This window comes from Echinops telfairi, unplaced genomic scaffold, assembly GCF_000313985.2.
Source record: "Echinops telfairi isolate 266 unplaced genomic scaffold, ASM31398v2 ScPeMD7_7458;HRSCAF=8496, whole genome shotgun sequence".
In the NCBI taxonomy this organism is placed as follows: Eukaryota; Metazoa; Chordata; class Mammalia; order Afrosoricida; family Tenrecidae; genus Echinops; species Echinops telfairi.
In genome coordinates, this window is record NW_022111358.1 from 2508510 (window position 1) to 2529970 (window position 21461).

Genomic DNA, 21461 nt, shown 5'->3' on the forward strand with positions numbered 1-21461 from the left:
GAAAAGTCCATTCTCCCTTATTTCCATTTTTTCCACACACTTCTAGAAGCCTCCCGGTACAAGTGCCACTCAATGCTAGTTCATTCTGCATGAAGCACGTTATGTTAAGCTTTACTCCTTTTACATAAGGGCTCTCCTTCATTGGCCCCCTTGTTGGTTAGTAAAGGACCCTAACGTGGCCTGTTTGGGAGCTGCGAACGAAGAATTTATTCAGTGCTTATTTGAACTTACTCCATGCCTGGCAGGGTGCCGGGAATTATCTCACTGAACCCTCCTGACACAACAAACCAAAACCACACTCGCTGTCACTGAGTCGATGCTGACTCAGTGACCCTGCTGGACAGAGTAGAACTGCCCCTGCGTGTTTCTGAGACGGTGTGACTCTTTACAGGAGGAGAAAGCCCCGTCTTTCTCCCATAGAGCAGGCTGGCTGGTGGTTTTAAACCCCTGACCTTGCGGTCAGCAAACTCACATGCAAGCACTATGCCACCAATCGATATGGCTACTATCTTCACTTGACCAGGAAGCAGCAGAGTGGAGCTTTGGAGGGACTAAATAACTGCTTAAAGTCAGCTGGGTAATAAACAGAGGAGATGGGGACTGCACCCAAGCAGGCTGACTTTGACGGCTGTGCTTTACAAACTTCCCTCGTCCAAACCTGAAGCAGAGATGATCTGCCAAAGGACCAACGAAGAGACCAGAAGGAGAGGTGGAAAGGGGGCCTCGGCGCCATTCCTGGAGAGGAAGGGAGCTAGACTGAGGGAGAGCAGCCTCTAAGGACTTGGGAGCTTTTGAAACCAAAAAAAGTAGGAAAGAAGAGCAGCAAAACATACATTAACAACAATAATAATGACTTCCATTCACTGAGCAAGAAGCCCTGGTGGCAATGTGGGTGAGACATTGAGCAGTTAGCCTCAAGGCTGGCAGTTCAAACCCACGAGCTACTCCAAGGAAGTGGCCGTCTGCTCCCATAAAGATGGACAGTCTCAGAAACCCTACAAAGGGCTAAGATGAGTCAGAATCAACTTGAACTCGGTGAATTCTTCATTGAGCAGCTGACACAGCATGGGAGGGAGGTGTCTGAAAGTTAAATTAGGAGCTAGAATTCACGGGCGTTACACTGCTGAGTCAGAATGTGGACCTCGGACTGAATGCCCAGCCCTGCACCATGCCAGTCACAGAACGGGCGGGAGCGGCTCTCTCTGTGCTGGCTGAGGGGTCTGCTGAGGGGGCAGCTAGAGAAGGTCCTGCAAACCTTACACATGTGCACACCCTCCCAGAGCCAGCGCCAACTTCACCCGACTCCCACTTACAGTGTGCACATCGCATGAGACGAGATGTATGACAGCAAGAAAGCTGGACCAAGGAAGCCCAAGTGACGAGCAAACTATTTTGGGAAAAGGAGAGAAAGGAAACGTTTCCTATTTCAGAGCTGGCTGGGAAGGTCAGGCGGCAGGGGCAGTGAGTCACTGTGCGTCTAGTAACCCCTCCTAAACCATGTGGAACGTTACCACGGTGCTGACCAGGGGGTGCAGGGAAAAGCCCACTGATCAGCCCAATGGGACACAGGCCAGCCAGCTCCCTCGGCGGGCACCGGGCAAGCTAAAGACCTCAGCTCACCATTTGCTCCGATTTCTCTGCTTTGTCTTTGATATCTTTGATCTTGCCGAAGAGTTGCTGGATGGCTTTCTGGGCCTCCTCAAGTGCCTACAGTCGGAGAGAGAAGGGAGAATGAAGAGCCGATGCAAACACAGCATCCGCCGTTAGTCATTCCACAATAACCAACCCCAGCCTCCAGAAAAAGGTGTCACAGAGCTCTCCTGATTTGCTGAACTTACCACGACAATGGCTACTGTATGGAGTAGACATAGCTTCAAGGCCCTCAAGGGCCGGCATCCGGAGGCAGGCAAACACACCGGGCTCTAACTAACTTGCACGATAATGTTTCCATTTGAAAATGAACCTCCCTCCCTCTAGCACAGAGACGTTACTGATGACAAATAAACACGCATAGGCGTGCGTGCGCGCTTTGACTTCCCAGGTCTGTAGAGGGCCAAGAGGGAGGGGCTCTACTTTCGAGGTGGGGAAGCACTGAATTTTAGAAGACCCAGATGACTGCGCTGTTCAGAAACTTCCTGGGTCCTGCAAAATTGTGGCAAACCTTCGAGAGATTTCTAGTACTCCACTTGATAACCAATAAAAGGTCGCTTGAAAAGGACACTTAAAGCTAATGGCCAGCCAGATGTTCCCGGTCCTAAAAAGCTGCGAAGATGCACATTGGGAGTATTAGAACCCACGGCAGTTTGTGAGCAGGAGCAGGAGCCAGGGGGAATTGGGAGGGCACCACAGCCACACAGGCGAACACACAATGAAAGAAAGATGCCGCTTGCTCCCAAAGGGCTCGTACTTCTTTCCTCCAAAGCACTTCCTTTACCTGGGGCTTAGGAAGGGCTCACCCTAAGTGAAGAACACCCTGGTGGTGCAGCGGTTAAGTGTTTGGCGAACTGGAAGGTCAGCGGTTTGAGCCCACCAACCACTCCACAGAAGATGGAGCCGTCTACTCCCATAAAGATTTACAGTCTCAGAAATCCTATAGGGGCAGCGCGACTCTACCCTACAGGGGCACTAAGAATCGGAACTAACTCAACTGTCCAGTTGCTGTCATGCTGACGCAGAGCCCTGGTACCCCAGTAAGCGGGGTAGAAGCGTGCTCCGAAGGGTTTCCTACGGCTGCTGTCCCAGACACACTGCACTAGCACTTTCTTTGGAGGCGCCTCTGTGTGGACTAAAACCTCCCACTTTTCGCTTAGCAGCCTTTGTGCCAACCATTTGCACCACACAGGCACCCCAGGCCCTTCATAAATGTAATACTGAGGCCAACGTACCCCTCAAGGTGCGTGTGGCCATCTTTACCTCCATTGGGGGGGAGGGGCAGGGGGAGACAAGAAGCCTCCCCAGGAAGAATGCTGTCAGAGAAAGAGGAATGGCCAAAGTCTGACAGGCTTATCTAGACTCTGGCATTCAGCTGTACCTGACTGTTGGAGAGCTCAGGTTGCCTTTTTACTTCAAACCACATTTTTTGTAATTCCCCTAAAGCAAACTTAAGTGGACTTCCTCTGCGGGAAACCCTCTCCTTGCTGGAGGCAGGGATTGCTCCCGTCCCTCTAGAATTCCCCTGGCTGCTCACGTCTGTGGGTACTGAGACTCCTTTCTCATTAAGAGATTCTTGCCACGGGGAGTGGAGGCTGGACATCAAGAGTCTCACTTTCAATATGTTAAGGGTACACAGCCTATGTGATACCAAGCAGAGAAACCAAACTGGCCATGGGAGTCTGAAGCTTAGAAAAGAGGTGAGAACTAGAGATGTAAATGGAGAAGCCATCAGCTTATTGGTGATCTTTCAGGGAGGGCAGGGAGACCTTGTCAGGATGCGAGTGCAAGCAGAGAACAGGACTGAGCCTTCAGCGACTCTGATGTCCACATTCGAAAAGACAAGGAGGGTGAGCAAAGATGCGGGAGGAACACTACGGTGGCGGTGGCGTGAGAGGGCAGCCAGGGCTGTGGTGTCACGAAAGCCAAACACAGGGTGTGGAGGAGGGGAGGATCGCCACCCTGGCCTCTCACGCGGGAAATTCGCGTCAGAGTCGGTCAGCGCACCAGCAGTGAACTTGGCGATGGGAAGCCACCCCGACACAAGCAGCTCCAGCGGAGCCAAGGGATGGACATGCACAGTGCTGGGGCACTGATGTGGAGACGGCGAGTGTGGGGCAGGGATCCAAGCACCAGCCCACAGGCCAATCCCATCTGCCACCTGTGCTTGTAAAGAACCGTCTTCTTGGAACACAGCCCCACGCTCACTGATTTTACAAACCATCCGTAGCTGTTGTCACCATTCCAGGGCAGAGATGAGTAGTGGCAACAGAACTTATCGGCTGAAAGTCTAGAATATTTACTATCGGCCCCTAACAAAAAGTGTTCCAGTCTAGGGTCTAGGCTGTCCTTCTATGAGACGAGAAATGATAATGAGGATCATGCGTATATTTTTAATGAGGCAATAAGTGAGGTCAAGGAAGGGATCTTTAAAGAAGAGAGCTGCGCGGGCTTGTCTGCTGTGGAAATGATGGGAAGAAAGGGAGAAGATAATTTGAAAGAGGGAGAGGAGGCAATGGTAGAATTACAGAAGAAGGCTTCGTCTTCCTGCATTGTTCAGTGTGCATTAGCCCTCGAACAAGCTGGTGTCCTTTCACCCTAACTCTTCCACCTGTGTGTGGAGACACTAACCCAAGACGCTGACTCTGCAGAGGAACGTGGCGGGGGACTGGAGGAGGCTCAGGAAGCACCTGTGGGGTGCAGACGGCCCAGCCTGTGCGGGAGAGCTTGAAGACTGCGCCCTCCCGCATGGCACGAGAGCGCCGGTAAAGAAGGCACAAAGGGCGAGGACTGGACCATAAGCAACAGCGTGGTCAATGAGAAAACATGAAAGCGCTCCAGGATTTCGTTTACCTGGATTCCCAATCAACCCACGAAGCGTCAAACAATCAAGAAAGCCAGCAAAGTATTCCCACCGGGCAGCAGATGTGCTGCACAAGACCTCTTGACAGGGAGAAAAAGCAAAGACGCAGCCACCTGGTCCAAGCCATGTGTCTACCTTCAGTCACCTCGTAGGTACCTGTGTGGAAGGTGGGCACTGAACAAAGACTGAGTTAGAATATGAATTCATAATTTGAATTAGGGTGTTGGTAAAAATACTGACTATACCATGGACTATCAGAAGCATAAACAAATCTGTCTTGAAAGAATTCTTAGCCAGGTCCTTAGAAGGAAGGATAAGGAAACTTAATTATGTCAAGGTTTTGTTTGCATTTTAATAGTTTGACTGGTATATATACTTCACAAAGCATACAGCTTCACCATTCAACCATATTTAAAAAGATTTATGCAATCACCACCACAATCAATTCAGAATCTTTTCTTCCTGTGCCATTGTTGTCAGCGCCCCATTTCTCCCCACACATTAAGTACTCTGAACACGTGACCAGGAGATACCAATCTCTAAAGGACATCATGCTTGGTAAAGCAGGAGGTCAGTGCACACACGCACACACAAGGAAGACCCTCGACAAGGTAGATTGACACAATTCAACAATCATGCAAATAGAGCAAAGACAGTGAGGATGGCGCAGGGCCAGGTAGTGTTGCCTTTCATTGTACATAAATAAGATCACCAAGAAGCAGAGCTGCCCTGATGGCACCTAGCAACAACAGGGCTTTTACGTATCCTGTAGAAAGTGGATCAAGGACATGGGTGGCATTCCTGCAGCTCCTACAACAAAGGCAATCCATCTGTTCTGGTTCTGCCACTGGGTGACTGCTATCTCAATACAATGATTAATAGACTTCTTGCTCTTAAAAGGTGATAGACCATATAGTGACCTATAGCATCCTAACAAAGCCAGTGCGTAAGTGGAACTCAACAAATACTTGCCAGCTAGTTAAAACAGTCACAGGCCCTTTTCCGAAGAGCAGCAGTGTTACGATTCCTGTTCGCAAGGAGGCGTGTGGACACCCGTGGTTTTGCTGACTTCGGGAGCAATGATAAGACAGTGGCTCAAAATCCCAGCACCACACTTTATGTACCAGAGTTCTGTTCGGCAAATATGGAGCCAAGACATTGCAAAGGGTCAATAATGTCTAAACCCACTGGAACCTCCTAAAAATGCCTGGCCATGAGGTAAAACGGGGCCACAGAGGTATCTGCCAGCCACTGACAGATATCACTGGCAAGGATGAACCCTCTTGGGCACAACATATATGGATCTGTGATACTGCAGATCAATGTAGTGATGCTGATGGGATCATGTTCTTGTTAGCTGTGATCGAGTGAGCTCCAACTCATAGGGTCCTTATTTCCAACAGAACAGAACAGTGTTCCGTCCTGCACCAGCTCCAAGATCTGTGATATGCCTTGAGCCCACCATTTAAGACTACTGTATCACTCTATGTCATTAAATCCACCCTCTGGTAGCTAAGTACTCCTAAATATATGGTCTCCAGCTAAGGCAGGCGAGAAGGGCCAATTGTATACTCAGACTGAAGGTGGAAAAAAAAAAGTCGCACAATCCTTTCTCAGAGAACACGTCTCTATCCCAGTACCTACACCGACCAGGGCTATCTGTGCTGAAGTACCGCTTTTTTTCTTCCAGCAACCAAATAAGACTCATGCCATCTTATATTCCACGGTCTTAAAGACAGACACACCATCTGCTAAGTGTTAGAAGTTTTTCCCCCACCCAGCCTGGAACATGTTTGCTTGTTATGAAAATGTAAGAAAGCTGAGGAAATTTCATCTAATTCACTTTTCCAGAGTCGCAGAGATTCTTCTGAAGCCTTTTCTGCGGCAGGCAAGCCTATTCTTGGCACACTCGGATACCCGACACCTAACCTCCAACAATCAGCTCAGCAGAAGAGGGGCTTTCGGGAACAATGGACTCACAGCGACCACATGCAAAAGGTGACCGTTTCCTTGGTTTAGGAAACTACTAAAATATACTTGTGAGCTGACTAATCCAAAAATGAACTGAGAGAAAAGTCCTCGCACTGTTCTTAGACATGCTTGAAAAGCAAATGTGTCCACTTTCCCCTTCCAAGCGGTATGTGGATTGAAAACTGAATGAATTGCCCCCAAATGGCAGCTTTCTGTCTCCCCAAGGGAGCGTGGCTAGGGCCCGTGCTGTTAACAAGCGTTCTTACAGTGGTCATCTAGAAACGCAAACTGTGTCACTGGGCGATGCCAAGCAACTCACTGGGCTAGCCCAGAAGACTAATGTCACTCTTTGCATCATTAACACCGACTGTTCTGAATTCCCCTGGCCTCCTGGAGGGGACCACGGACAGGTCAGCAAAATCACACTCGGTCAGGTCTTGTGAGCAGAGGCAAAGCAGCACGGAAGCCAAGCAGACTCCACTGCTTCCTTCTGCTTTTCCAGCGCTGTGCCTGCCACCTGTGTAGATGCGGGGCTCTGAGGTGATGGAGATGACTTGAGAAAAAAACATCCCCTCTGGCTCTTCAGATGCATCTAATTTCGCAGGCTGCAAAAGCGAAGAATGTTACAGCCTTTATCTTGGGAGTCCCAAAGGGAGCCTTTAAGAGATTTTACACCAAGATTCCACCTACTGTCATTGCAAGTAGGAGAAAGAGGTGTTTCGTTTTCAGAAGAACTGGTGTGGCTTTATACGCTTCTTGGAAGCAATAAAGTCATTCCAGTTTACTGGGAAAGTAAGATTCTTTCACAGCTCTGCTACCATTTCTGTTCTCCAACTTCACACGTGTCTCTTGGTTCCCTTCCTGTTGTTTGGAAAAACAGGGCATTTTATTAGTGAGAAGCTAGGGTGTTGGAACCAGCAAACTGAGACTGGAATCATAGTTAACCACTTAACCACTAGGAAGCACGGTTTCATCACTTCTAAAATGGACTAATGCCACCCCCCTGGAAGCCTTTTTCAGAGGCAGAAGACCTAGTTCTGCAGTGAGCATCTCTGGAGGCAATCACTATGTACTCCTCCTCCTTTGGGAGGCTGGCTGTCCTCCAAGCATCTTCTCCTAACCCAGAAGAGAACAGGTCCAGGCTGGACCAATCAAAGTCAACCCACAGGAAATCAGACAGACTACATTGAGGGCGATTCCACTCTTGGCTTCAAATGCTTCACAAGCCCACTGGGACCCTACTCTTCCCAGAGCCTGATGACTCAACTCCTCCATCACAAGAAGATACTACAGTAAACCAGAACCCAAACCCAGTGCCATCAAGTCAATTCCACCTCATAGCAACCCTGTTGGACGGAGCAGATCTCGACAGGAGGGCACACAGCCTCATCTTTCTCCTGCACAACGGCTGGCGGGTTTGGCCTGCCGGCCATGCAGTCAGCAACCCAACACTTGCCCACTACATCACCAGGGCTCCTTCAAGACACAGGGTGTCCCTCAGCAAAACTCCCTGCCCCCACCCTATGCCAGTTTGGATGGGAATGTTGTCAACTACTGGTATACAAAGACCCAGCTCATCCAAGGGGCACACGTAAGGGACAACTGTTAATACGAGGGCAGGAGGCGTCAAGAAGTTGGTGGAAAAAATCCATAGCCTTTCATTCCTTTTTCCCATGAACTTTATGAAGTCACTTCCTATTGCTACCAGGGTTCCAGGTCATACATGCACTGGTTTATTCCAAACAAACACATTTAAACATGTCTCTGCCACCCGTGTGTGACTGTGGACGAGTTCTCCATGAATACACTCATCTTCGTTTCCTTAGGGTGCCTTCAGAACAAGAAGGATGGGGGTCTAAAGCAAAAGCCGATGTTGCCTTCTGTCTCTTAAGCAAGAGCGAAGCTAATGAAGCGGATGATACAGAGCACCTCACAGCCAAGACGAGTCTTGATTTACCAGTATGATCCCGAGAAGGCAACGTCCAAACAAAGCAGTGACTGCCGAGGGGACATGCTAGGTCGGTTAAATTCAAGGTAGAGAGGTCAGCTCAGAAGGTCGCAGTGACTGTTTCTGGGAATTCCAAAGGTGTCATCTGGATAGGTTACTCAAAGGACACAGGACTGTGATGAGTTCTTAGATGAAAGTGTGGTCGGAAAACTGAAAACCGCCTTAGTGAGAAAATGGGCGGGCTAGTGGTGCTGAGCAACTTCTTTCCATCATGCCAATGCAGGGTGGCAAGGGCTGTCCCAGAAACGTTCCCTCGGGAGCCTTGTCCCATTCTCCCTGTCGTCCCAGGGCTTGTTCTTTCAGACTTCTACGCGCTCCCCACACTGAGAAAACATTTATAAAGACCACCATTTGAGTCCGCCAAGCAAGCCAAAACTGCTGTTTGGATGTGGTATGAATCAAAGCCTACACAACTCTCCAGGGCAGGGGTGTTCTTGCTGACAGGGGCCGTCTAGCCAGTTCTGACTCACAGCCACCCAATGCACAACAGAATGATGTGCCACACGGTCCTGTGCCACCCTCACAATGCCTGTTTTGTTTGAGCCCATGGTTGCAGCCACTCTACCAAGCATGATGCCTTTTCCCAGGGACTGGTGTCTCCTGACAGCACGTCCAAAGTAGATGAGTCAAAGGCTCATGGTACTCACTTCCAAGGAGCATTCTGGCTGCACTTATTTCAAGATAGATTTGCTTGGCATCGAGCCGACAGACAGAGTAGAAGCGCCCCCGTGCACTGTCGAGACTGCAGAGAGGTGGAGGATCAACGACACGGGTGCACAGGCCTAGATGGAGGCTGTGTTAAGAAGCAAGCACTGAAAAAAGAAACAAGTGCTTCTCTCTTTTTTTTTTAAATAAAGGTTTCTAAGCTTTTATAGCATTACTTTTGGGGTTCTTGTTTTTTATTTTTTTATTGTGTTCTAGATGAAAGTTTGCAGAGCAAATTAGTTCCTCATTGGACAGTCTGTACATCCAGTGTCCCAGGCTGTCAGCTGCATTCCTCACAATGTGTCTGCATGCTCCCCATGTCATCCTGGTGTCCCCATGTCCTGTCCGCTCAACGTTCTCCCCTGCCTGCCTCCTCACCTTTGAGTTTGGGCAAATGTACTCCTTTTGAGTTCCTAGCATGGATCGTTCTGGGGCACGTTTTACTGGCCTGCTCTATTGTTTGACTGAAAGGTGGTCTCTGGGCATGACTTCGGTTCCAAGTCTAAAAGGGAATGTTGGGCGGCATTCTCAGGGGTTCCTCCAGTCTGTGTTACACCAGTCTTTTTTTGTAAATTAAGATTTTGTGGCCACCCAGACTCCAAGCTCACCCCAAGCCCCTAGCAAAGACAATGCAGCAGTCATGGCCATGCAGAAAATCTTTGCCCGGGAAATCTTGGACTCCAGGGGCAACCCCACTGTGGACCTGTACACAGCCAAGGGCCGCTTTCCGAGCAGCTGTGCCCTGCGGAGCTTCCACGGCGATCTACGAAGTGCTGGAACTGAGAGATGGAGACAAATCGCGCTACCTGGGGGAAAAGGAGTCCTGAAGGCTGTAGAACACATCACCAAGACATGAGGCCCTGCTCTGCTGGAAAAGAAACTAAGTGTTGTCGATCAAGAAAAGGTGGACACATTTATGATCGAGCTGGACGGGACCGAGAATAAGTCCAAGTTTGGGGCCAATGCCATCCTGGGCGTGTCGCTGGCCGTATGCAAAGTGGGAGCAGCAGAGAAGGGGGTTCCACTCTACAGCCACATCGCAGACCTGGCTGGGAACCCAGATCTCGTTCTCCCAGTGCCTGCTTTCAGTGGCATCAATGGGGGTTCCCACGCGGGAAACAAGCTGGCCATGCAGGAGTTCACGATCCTGCCCGTGGGGGCCAGCTCCTTCAAGGAAGCCATGCGCACTGGTGCGGAGGTCTACCATCACCTCAAGGGGGTCATCAAGTCCAAGTCTGGGAAGGATGCCACCAATGTGGGCGACGAAGGCGGCTTTGCACCCAACATCCTGGAGAACACCGAGGCCCTGGAGCTGCTGAAGACGGCTGTCCAGGCGGCTGGCTACCCAGACAAGGGCATGATTGGCATGGATGTGGCAGCTTTCGAGTTCTATCGCAACGGGAAATACCACCTGGACTTCAAGTCGCCCGATGACCCTGCACAGCACATTACTGGGGAGAAGCTGGGGCAGCTGTACAAGAGCTTCATCAAGAACTATCCTATTGTCTCCATTGAAGACCCCTTTGATCAGGATGACTGGACCACCTGGACCTCCTTCCTCAAGGGGGTCGACATCCAGATTGTGGGAGATGACCTCACCGTCACCAACCCCAAGAGGATTGCCCAGGCCATTGAGAAGAAGGCCTGTAACTGCCTGCTGCTGAAGGTCAACCAAATCGGCTCTGTGACGGAGTCCATTCAGGCTTGCAAACTAGCTCAGGCTAATGGCTGGGGGGTGATGGTGAGCCACCGCTCTGGGGAGACTGAGGGCACATTCATTGCTGACCTGGTGGTGGGACTTTTCACTGGACAGATCAAGACTGGTGCCCCCTGCCGCTTAGAGCGCCTGGCCAAGTACAACCAGCTCATGAGGTACTATGGGTCCAGCGGGCCGGAGGAACCCAGGCCGATAGGCTGGCTGGCAGCAGCGCTGATTTTCTCTGCCCTCTAGGATCGAGGAGGCTCTTGGGGACCAGGCTGTCTTTGCTGGATGCACAAGTTCCGTAACCTGAAGACCAAGTGAGAAGCTGGAGACCCAAGCCCTGCCCCCCCCCACACACACACACAGATTTTGTTCTCCCCCCAGTAGGTTTTTTTTACACTCTCTGGGAACCTCCGTTGTGATGCCAGTAAGAGCTGCCAGTCGTGGTAGGTGGGCACCACCTAGTTCTTCTATGTGTGTAGGATGTGACTCATTTAGTCCTTTGGAATAAATACTCTCTTGAATCTCTGGTTTCCTGTATTCTCCTTATAGCAATACTTCTTTACGTGCCCTTGTGCTATTCCCAAATCTCACAGACAAGGTGTGGACCCATCTTTCATAACAGTGTTTCCCAATGTGGGCGGCATCGCCCCACCCTGCAGGGTGCTGGAACAATCAAGGCGGGGTGCAAAAGCAGAGACCTCTCCTTCATCCTGGATTATGAGCTATAGTATAAAGGTTTTTAATTGCCAGGAAGACACTGGGTAAGTTCTTTGCTGAAAAGGGGCAGTAGGCCAAAAAACATGTGGGAACCTCTGTTTCAGAGTTTATATATCTGCAGGCATGGTTGAAGAAAGGCTCGTGGACCAAGAGGGCAATATGCTGAAAATAGGATCTTTTCCAAACAAAGAACGAACTTAAATCTTCTGTTCATTCCTCTAAGAAAAAGTGAGGCCCTACTATTATTAACTATGCTAGATATTGAGAGTAAAAGGTTTTAAGATCATGTCCTTAAAATGAATGTGAGAGACACATGTAAGAAATACAACTAAGGGAAGAAGGGGAGAAAGGGTGAACCAATTGCAGTGATCGGCATACAACATCCCCACTCCGACCCCAGGGAGACAAACAGCAGAGCCGTGGGTGAAGAGAGACAGCGGGCAGTGTGAAACATGAACAATAAAAATAACTTAATTTATCAAGGCTTCATGAGGGTGGGAGGGTGGAGAAGGGAGGGGGAAAAAAAGAGGAGCTGATCCCGAAGGCTCAAGCAGAAAGAAAATCTTTTAAAAATGATGATGGCAACAAATGTACAAATGTCCTTGATACAATGGATGTGTGGATTGTTATTAGAGCTGTAAGAGCCCCCAAGAAAATGATTTATAAAAAGAGGAAAAAAGAAATATAAATAAGACAAGGCCTTCTGCTCTTGTAAAGAGCTACAGTCTCAGAAGCCCACAGGGGCCGCTCTACCCTGTCCTATAGGGTTGCCATGAGTTGGCACGGACTGATGGCAGTGGATTGGGTTGGGTTTGGTGCAACAGGAGAAAGATGAGACTTTCTACTTCCGCAGCGAATTACCGTCTCAGAAATCCACAGTTCTGCCCAGTCCTACAGGGTTGCCTGCCGGAGGCAGAACTGACCTGGGGCAGGGAGTTTGGTTGGTGGTTTGCTGCAATACAGAACGAGAGAGGCATGAGCAGAGAAGACCAGCATCATGTGGAGAGCAGAAGCACTGCTGAAAGCCACTCTGTCTGATGAGTCCTAAACAGAGGACCTGGTGACACCGCTGAAGGCAGACACCTAGGGTCAAGTAGCCTCTCTGTGTGCCAAGTCCTTCCTTTAATACTACTGGTCACCTGAGTGCCATTGAGAGCTGACGCTGTGGAAACTGGAGCAGAGGAGTTTTAGGACACTCGGGCCATAGTACCAGCACAGTACCACCATGCCTCCGCGGTGAGGCCAAGCAGCAGCAGGGGCTGGAGGAATCTCACAGATACGGTCCCAATGGCCGGTACTTCCCTACGTGCTTCCCGTCCAGGTCTGGCAGCCCTGGTCAAGTATCAGGTGAGAGTCATCAATGCAGGCACGAGTGCCTCCATCATCCCTTCTGGAACTCTGCATAGACAAGGACTTTATTTAAAGCTCAGGTTTCTTTCCAAGTGTGTGAGCCAAATGAATGCCGAGGGCAAAGGAAATCATTCTCACCTTATTTGTTCAAATGCTCTGTTCCACATAAGTGACTTTTATTTACGATTCTGCAAACCACATCCACTGAACGTGTGAGCTGAGCAGTTCATTTTTATCATTTTTTAGGAGGCAGGCCAGACGCTAAAATCACAAGACAAGACTGGGACCCAAATTCAGCAGTGCCCAAACCCGACCAGACGTTTGTGTCATACAGTTCTGCCGGCATTTGTTATCACCCACAACTGACAACACTGCTTACCCTGAGGCAGCTAGGAGTGGGGTGTGCGTTCACAGCCAGCTTCTGCTGCAGGAATGGAACCCCAGAAGACGCGTGCCTTTAAAACAACTCCAAATCGCGAGTGAGGGGGAAACGTTCAGACAGCTCGCGTGCTTTTGCTATGTAAAAGGCACACAAATGCAGTCCTTGAGGAAATAGGCCACATTTGCAGGAACATCTTGTCCAAGTTTAGGAAGGACTACTTTCCACAAATAGCCAGGACTTCCTGGTGCCAAGTTAAAGGTTGCTTACTTCGTTTGAATCCACCCAAACTTACTATCATTCTCATTTGATTCGCTAGGTACTATTCATTATTTGGGGGGGTCTTCTTGTGGTTGACATCTGGAGGTTCTTTCAGCTGGGTTTGTAAAGACACCTTCTGCGCCTCTTTCTGTTTCCTATGTTCTCTCCAGGGTCTCTTTGGGCCCTGTACTTTCAGAACCACAGTGTGTAGCCCCATCTCTCTGTTCACCCGTGAGCTCTCCCACTGAAAGGGCCCAGCAGGTTAATGAGGTCATGGTCACTGTTGTTGCTGAGGCTCCCTTGTAAACCAGGTAACTTGGCAGGTCCCACAGCAGGGGGGAAGAGTGGCTCCGTTAACGTCAGCAGTTCGAACTCACTAGGCGCTCCTTAAAACAAAGATGAGGCTTTCTACGCCCATCACGATTTATAGTCTTGGAAACCCCTGGGGTAGTTCTAGTCTGTACTGTCGGGGTGCTATGAGTCAGCCTTAACTTGATGACAGAGAGTTTGGTGTGAGGAAATGTGCTTTTAAACGTGTGCCATTGTTGCAAGAGAAGGTGGTGCAGATGAGTCAGCTGCAGGCTGGCAATGTAAACCTGAGTCCATCCTGAACTAGACTTGGGCAAGCCTCCTGCTTGAACCTGATTTTCCATCTGTGAAAAGGGGACCAACTATGTGGTCCCCTTCATATCTTTGAGGATCACGTACAGTAATAAAGGCAACGATATTTTGCAAATGCAACACACACATGTACATTGTAATAAAATTAGAATTTTAAGTCAACACAATTCAAAATAAATGTTTTGCAAAAGCGGCTCAAAATGTGTCCCTGCTTACAGTGAATCAAGCAAGAGAGACACGTTAGCCTTACCACAAGATGCTCTTCATCCCAGAGGTCTAAACAGCTCCCTGGAAAGGGACATCGTGCTTGGAAGAGGGGCGGCTAAAAGGAGGCAGGCCCTCAACGAGAGGAACTGCACAGTGGCTGCAACAATGGGCTCAAACATGGGTGAGCTGTGAGGACGGCGCGGGCCTGGGCCGCCGTCTTCGGGCTGCAGCGTTGCTGTGTCAAGTGTAACCTCACAGCACCTCACAGCCCCACCAACCAATAACTCCAAAGGAGCCCTGGTGGCGCAGTAGTTAAGTACGCGATGCTAACTAAAAAATCGACCGCTCAAACCCTCCACTGCCCCGAAGAAGGACGCTGTGGCGGTGTGTCTCCTTGGAAACGCTTCACAGCAGCTCTTGGTGCCGTGGGGCGGCACTGAGTCACAGCTGGAATGGCAAAGGGTTTGGCTTGGGTTTTACAAACTCCTGGGCTGCCCACATTCCCGAGACGCCCTTACCACAAGTCTCTAAAGATTAGAATCTCCTTGTAGTCGGTTTTTAAAGGTGGGCATTCTGCGGCACTGGAGTCTAGCTTAAATGATGTATCAGGAATAACAGTGGGTTATCTGCCCTGGGAACAGGAAAAGGTCAGGCGCTTGAGAAGGCAGCAAGGGTGGCTAATCAGGTCAGAGCTGGAGCAAACACCCTTCAATCCGCCTCCTCTGCTTTACGAAAGATGGCACTTGCATCATCGAAATGACTGGACGGTCTGCAGCGCTCCGTAAGAACTGTCTGCCGTTTAATTGGAAGCCATTAACACCTTTTCCTTAACATTCCTATCTGGGCATCACATGCAATATTTAGAGACAGACCAGCATCGGTCCAGAATACGGAAGTGCACAATGACACTGTGCACTGAGTCAGCAGCGGGGAGGAGGAGGAGCTCTCAGAGCTCTGACCTACACCACCACAGGACGCCAGCCAAGCAGACGGGCATGGCAGGACTTCTCATCTGGCAGAACGAATCTCCTTCCAAAGGAAAGCTCAGGGTCTAAAACAGACCATATTACAGACTCCCGGAATCGGAATGTTCTTCCATAGAAAGGCTGACAAAACCACCACACAGCACTGGATCTGTGCTGTTCTCAACACTGTATTTCCAGGGAATGAAAGCGGGAAGGAAAAATGAGGTTGGGTTTCAAATTCCCTCCATTGTTTGGGCAGATCTGAAGGGCTTCTTGTCAAGGCTCTGAAACTCAGCAAGCTTTGCCCAGTCAGCAGTTTAGACTGGAATATTTCTAATGTGTAACCTTATACCGGGGATGGAATTTTCCTACCCAAATCACTGACTTCTAGCAGTCCAAAGTAAGAGTGGCTTAACTTAACTAGTTAACGATGCCTGCCAATGCTCACACGGCTCTCGGAGGAACTGTCTGCATGGGACCAAATGGACAGCAGCCACTCAAAAGGTCAGGCAGGGCCCTCGGGGGGCAGTGAATTCATGTTTAAAGAAGAAGGGGGAGGGGGGAGGAATCTGAAAAAGGAGGGTGAGAATGGTGAAAAACAGGAAGAATCCAATCAATGCCACTAACTAGTATTGTGGAAACTGCGGAAGTGGTGGACGAGGATGAATTATCACCTCATTCAAATTTCCCCTGAACTTCGTGAAGGCTGCTGATGTATGTAACACCAAGAACCAGGGCAGCAGCCAGAGGAGTACAGGGGGATGAACTGCGCTTTCCTCTCTGGGCGTACAGACTCTTGTCCAAACTTGTGACCGCCTTTAACATGGAAACAAGCAGATGGCAAACATTACGCTTGACCTTCTTGCTTGGCTGCTGAGGAGTAGCCAATTCATATGGAGATGGTTCTGCAGAATAATAAACCTCAGTGTTCCTTGCTGGCATGCTACTTTTCTAGAACCATTTTTAATAGTCATGTTGTAACAAGTGGGACTTGATGTGTTGCTAAGGTCAGGAAGGAAATAGGCCAATTGCTGGACTTGTTAGTAGTGTGAATCTAAGACTCGAAATCTGGATGGATTAAATACAGGCAAAACAGGAATGTATGAGAAAAAAGAAAAAAAAACCCACATTTCCCCAGAGATTAAATATTGAAATGATTTTAAATGTAGCAATACAAAAATGAAAAAAAAAACAAAAACCATTTTAATGCCACACTTATTAAACACAATTCAACAAATTTTTACAGCAGGTCATTAAAAACATCAAACCAATTGCAAAAATATAAATCAATAAAACAAAACTTCACTCCCTTAATGCTCTGGTCACAGGTAAAGTAAAACTACATCAAAGACGATTTAAAAACTCATAGCAATAAAAAGACCACATTGTAAGACTCAAGCAATATGGCCCAAGTGGTACAAAGTGAAAATACTTACCTTTTACTGCTCTCATTCTTATATTATAAATAATGAAAAGAATGAAAGGCAAAGACAAAAAGGAATGGACTGGAAACAGGAAAAAGGAGAATTTATCAATAAATCCAAAATGCTCATCTCTGTGGTAGCTGTTGCTGGAAGTCATCACGTCACTCCTGACTCAGGGCAACCCCAGGAAACCGCCGCCATCGCTGCCTGGTCCGGCACCATCCTCCCCTTCGTTGTGACGGTGCCTGAGCCCGCCGTTGCAGTCACCGCGCCAATCAACCTGTTTGCCTGATGAACCTCTACTTTTATCATGATGTCTTGCTCTAAGGACTGGTCTTGCTCTAAGGACTGGTCTCTCCAGATAAGGTCGCAAGCACGTGAGATGAAACACCCCCACCCTTGCTTCCAAGGAGCATTCTGACTATCCTTTCTCAACACGGATTTGTTCATTCTTCGGCTAATCCGTGGCATGTTCAATATTGTTCACCAACGACGTAACTTATTAGCATCCATTCTCTTGGGTCTTCCTTATTTCATTTTCCAGATTTCACATGCAAATGAGAAAACGCCCTGGCTTGAATCAGGTGACTAGCAGGACCCCTGGTGACACAGTGGGCTACAAATTGTGCTGCTAGCCACAGGCTCAGTAGTTTGGATCTGCCCTAGTCACTCCGAAGGAGAAAGACGAGGCTGTCTACTCCTGTAAAGATTTAAAATCGTGGAAACCCAAAGGGGCACTTCTACTCTGGGCTATCGGGTTGCTATGAGTCAGAATCAACGCAGTGTCAATACGTTTGGTTTGAGTTTGGCTCAGGAATACCTTAGACTCCAGAGTTAAATTTCACTTTCTAATGCTTTAGAGAGGTCTTCTGTAAATCTGCACAATGGAATCTGTTGTTTGATTTCCTATGAGGGTTGATTTTCCATGGATGTCGGTCGACTAGGGATCCAGGTCAAATAAAATCCTCAACAATTTTAATATTGTTTCTGTTTATTCTTTCTGTAAATGTTATTTATTGTTAAAGGCCCACTTGTGAAGATTTTTGTTTTCTTTATAGTTAAGTATAATTCATATAGAAGATTACAGCTTCTGAGGAGTTAAAAAGACCTAACTACTAACATGCCACTGATTACTTAAATGTAGGGAAAGGAAGCACAACATTGTGAATGAAAAGTGAATATAAACACAGGTTTATAAAAGATGAAAATGTTTTTAAGTATTTGAAATTATTTTCAAGAATTTATGTTTACCAAATGGACTCAAGAAGATATGGAAGGTATAAATAAACTACTAACCATAGAAATAATAAGAAAAAACTGCTAGTGAATAAATCTCCCACAAAGGCACCAGACTTTGATAATTTTATGAATTGTTACAAAATCTTCAGGGTATAATGTCATACTATTTAGATGGTCTACCTTCAAGTACCATTTGGCACATAGAAACCCGGTAAGACAGAACAGAACTGCTCCATAGGGCATTTGAGGCTATAAATCTGTACCAAAGTTCATCTTCTCCCTCAGAGGAGCAAGTGGGTTCAAACGACCAACCTTTCGGTTAGCAGTCCAGTGCTTAATTCACTGTACCACTTACAAAGCTGACCAATTTCTTTAAACAGGTGACATAAAACCTGACAAAGGGAGCTTGGCAAAATTAAGAAAATGGAAAATTAATGTAATTTTTGAATAGGGATAAAAATTCCAGGTAAAAATATTTCAATAATGCATTACATGGACAAAACATACATCCAAGCAGGTATTTACAGGGTTCCAATATGTAACAAGAGGAGCTTGGGTGGTATAGTGAGTAAAGCACTGGGTGACTGCTAGCCCAAGGTCAGAAGTACGAAACCACCTGCTGGCCCTCAGGAGAAAAAGGAGGCTCTCTACTCCGATAAAGATTTACACTCTTGGAAACCCACAGAGCAGGTGAGTCGGAACTGGCTCAAAGGCAGTGAGTGTGCTTTCTTAATGGTAATATGTTGAACACATGTCCCTGGGTCAAAATAGCATCATTACGGCCAAGGAGCAAAAAAACCAAGGAAGCCTGGTGGTAAGATTAAATTCAGTCACTACAGTGCCAAACACCTGATGAGTCCTTGCTGTAACTACAGCCAACAGTACTCTAGAGGCAACTTGTTAAGCAAACCTTGACCTCTGTCCCAGTGTAAGAAGGCCTGGTTGGGCATCCAAGAGGGTCCTGGTGAGAACTGGAGAAACTGTCTGGACAAATAGTTGAACTGTAACCCAAACCACAGCAAGTCACAGTGCTCTCTGCACCGCCAGGCCAACCCTAGGCTTTGGCAATAACTGACATCTGGGGTTCTGAGGCAGGCTGGGGTTCTACCCCACAGTGAATGGTCTAGCTAGCAGTGTGTGTCTTGTCTGCAAAATATCGATTTTATATACACCATCACTAAGAAATTTTCTGAAGTTCAGAGTGTTGTCTTAGAAAAATCTAATACAAGAAATAAAGAAGAAACACAAACGCCCAGCCATCCTTATCTATTACTGGACCGATTGTGTCCGTACTTTAAAAGCCCAACTGGTTTCAATTTCATGGCTTAGTACAAAGTATTTGGCCATTGCCCTTTTCCTCCCCAATACTATTTGCGGCTTCTTTAATATTAATGTCATTTATTTTCTTTAATCAGTTGCCATCATTTTCCTCAGAGAGAGACTGAGAGAAAGGATAACTGTAACATGATGGCGGGAAAGAATACAAACCCCCTGCTAGCGAGCCGACAACCACACAATTCATAGCCCCATGCACGGGATGGAGGCTAAGGCTACATTGGGACGTCCTACTGTCTACCAAGCTCAGGGTGTTGATGGGCACAATTATTTTTGTTCGAATGCCTGATTGAGATGATATGCCAATTTGGGGGTTCAAAACGCAAATAACACTTTCTCCTTGGAAGGCACTGTGCCTTGCTGATTTTGTTAATTAATCTTTATGACAGATCTTTAGAAAGAGCAGAAGGCAGGTATTACTTGCCTCCTTTTCTGGAGGGAAATCAGAAATGGAAAGGCTCTGAAACATAAGCCCAGACAGATACCCCCAGTCGGGGACTGATCCTTTGTTTTCTGGCGCTGGCCCTTTGAACCACAGTGAGGACAGGCACGAGAGGAACCGGAAGGCTCCCTGCACAGCTCCGGACCCACCCCATGCACCTTTCCATCTACAACTTGAACGAAGACCTGGAGGGCCTGTCCGGCAAATGTGTAACGAGAAAATGGGGACGGCCATCAAGATCCCAAAAGGCTTCCACAGGCTGGACAACCCCGCAAACTAGCAAGATGAAGCGAGGGTGCTACGACGTCGAGTCCAGCACCTCACTCCAAGAGCCCCTTGCCCAGTAGGGAACAGAAAGCTGAGAGCAGTGCACATATAGGAAAAAGACCTGGAGCAGCCATCGCAAACTGCTGGCCACTGACGTGCTTTGCTTGGCCTTGGGTGCTTTGGAAACAAACGCCCGTGTTCACAAACTGGGAGACTGACATGAAAAGCAGGATTTCCAGCTTCTTTGGGAAACGGGCAGATCTGGCAACTCGGATGCGACGACTGATCAGAGTGGAGTTGTGACTGTCCCCAGTAGCCAGGACATTCACTCTCCCCAGCCCCACCCAACGAACGCATCCAGGCACACACTGATGCACTGTTGTCATTCAGGGTCTCCGTCTTAACTCTGTGGCCCTCTGTTGGCAACTCTTGATGTGGGAGGTTTCAGATGACCCATTCAAGAGGGGCCAGCTATGTGAACTGGTTGCTAAAACGTCACCAAACCTAAGGTCATGTTCGTGGAAGAACAGTATCTGACTCAGGGGCCCTTGATTTGGGAGTGCCACAGACTCCTTAGAGAATCTGTAAAACTCAATGAATCTCTTCTCCAGAAAAAAAAAAAAAAAGGACAATTTCTGGGCATTCCTAGACCTCCTGGGCTCTCAGTTCCCAAGGTAGTGAGCCCAGTCTAGATCAAGGACGTATGCCGTCCCAGTGTGTGCTCACACAGTATGCCTAATGCCGAGAGCCAGATTTTTTGAGGGATGTCTACAAGCTGAGGTCCAAAACAAGGTAGCCAGGATGGGAAAGAGGCCGGAAAGTATACCATATGTTGAAGAAACTAGGACTGCGGAGTCTAGGAGAGAAATATAATTTTAAATGTTAGAAACTGTCATGAAAAAAGGGGTTTTACATCCCATGCTCATGGACTGGCAGACTCAATATAGTAAAGATGTCAGTTCTGCCCAAGGCACTCTGTAAGTTGAATGCTATCCGATATGAATACCACCATCCCTCTTCAAAGACTTGGAAAAACTGATTACCAACTTCATATGGAGTGTGCAGAAAACTCCTCAAGAAGGACAAAGTGGGAGGGCTTGCTCTACCTGACTTTAGCACGTACTATACAGCCACAGTAGTCAAAACAGTGTAGTACACTGGTATAACGACAGATACTCAGAACAATGGAAAAGAGCTGAAGACCCAGAAATAAAAACATCAGCATACAGGCAACTGATCTTTGATAAGGGCCCAAAAAATATCAAATGGGAAGCAGATGCCATCTTCAATAAATGGTTCTGGAAAAGATGGATATCTACCTGCAGAAAAATGAAGCAAGACCCTTCCCTCAC

At 48.0% G+C, this 21461-nt stretch overlaps 1 protein-coding gene and 1 pseudogene across 1 annotated transcript in view; one reads left to right on the forward strand and one right to left on the reverse strand.

The window, feature by feature from the left end:
• Positions 1 to 21461, reverse strand: part of VPS53 (VPS53 subunit of GARP complex) — a 139494-nt gene that overhangs the window by 98698 nt on the left and 19335 nt on the right. The window contains exon 5 of the mRNA XM_013005825.3: positions 1621 to 1707. Within this exon, the coding sequence (XP_012861279.3) occupies positions 1621 to 1707 (87 nt within the window). The remainder of the gene's footprint in view (positions 1 to 1620; positions 1708 to 21461) is intronic.
• On the forward strand, positions 9838 to 11220 carry LOC105979022 (annotated as a pseudogene).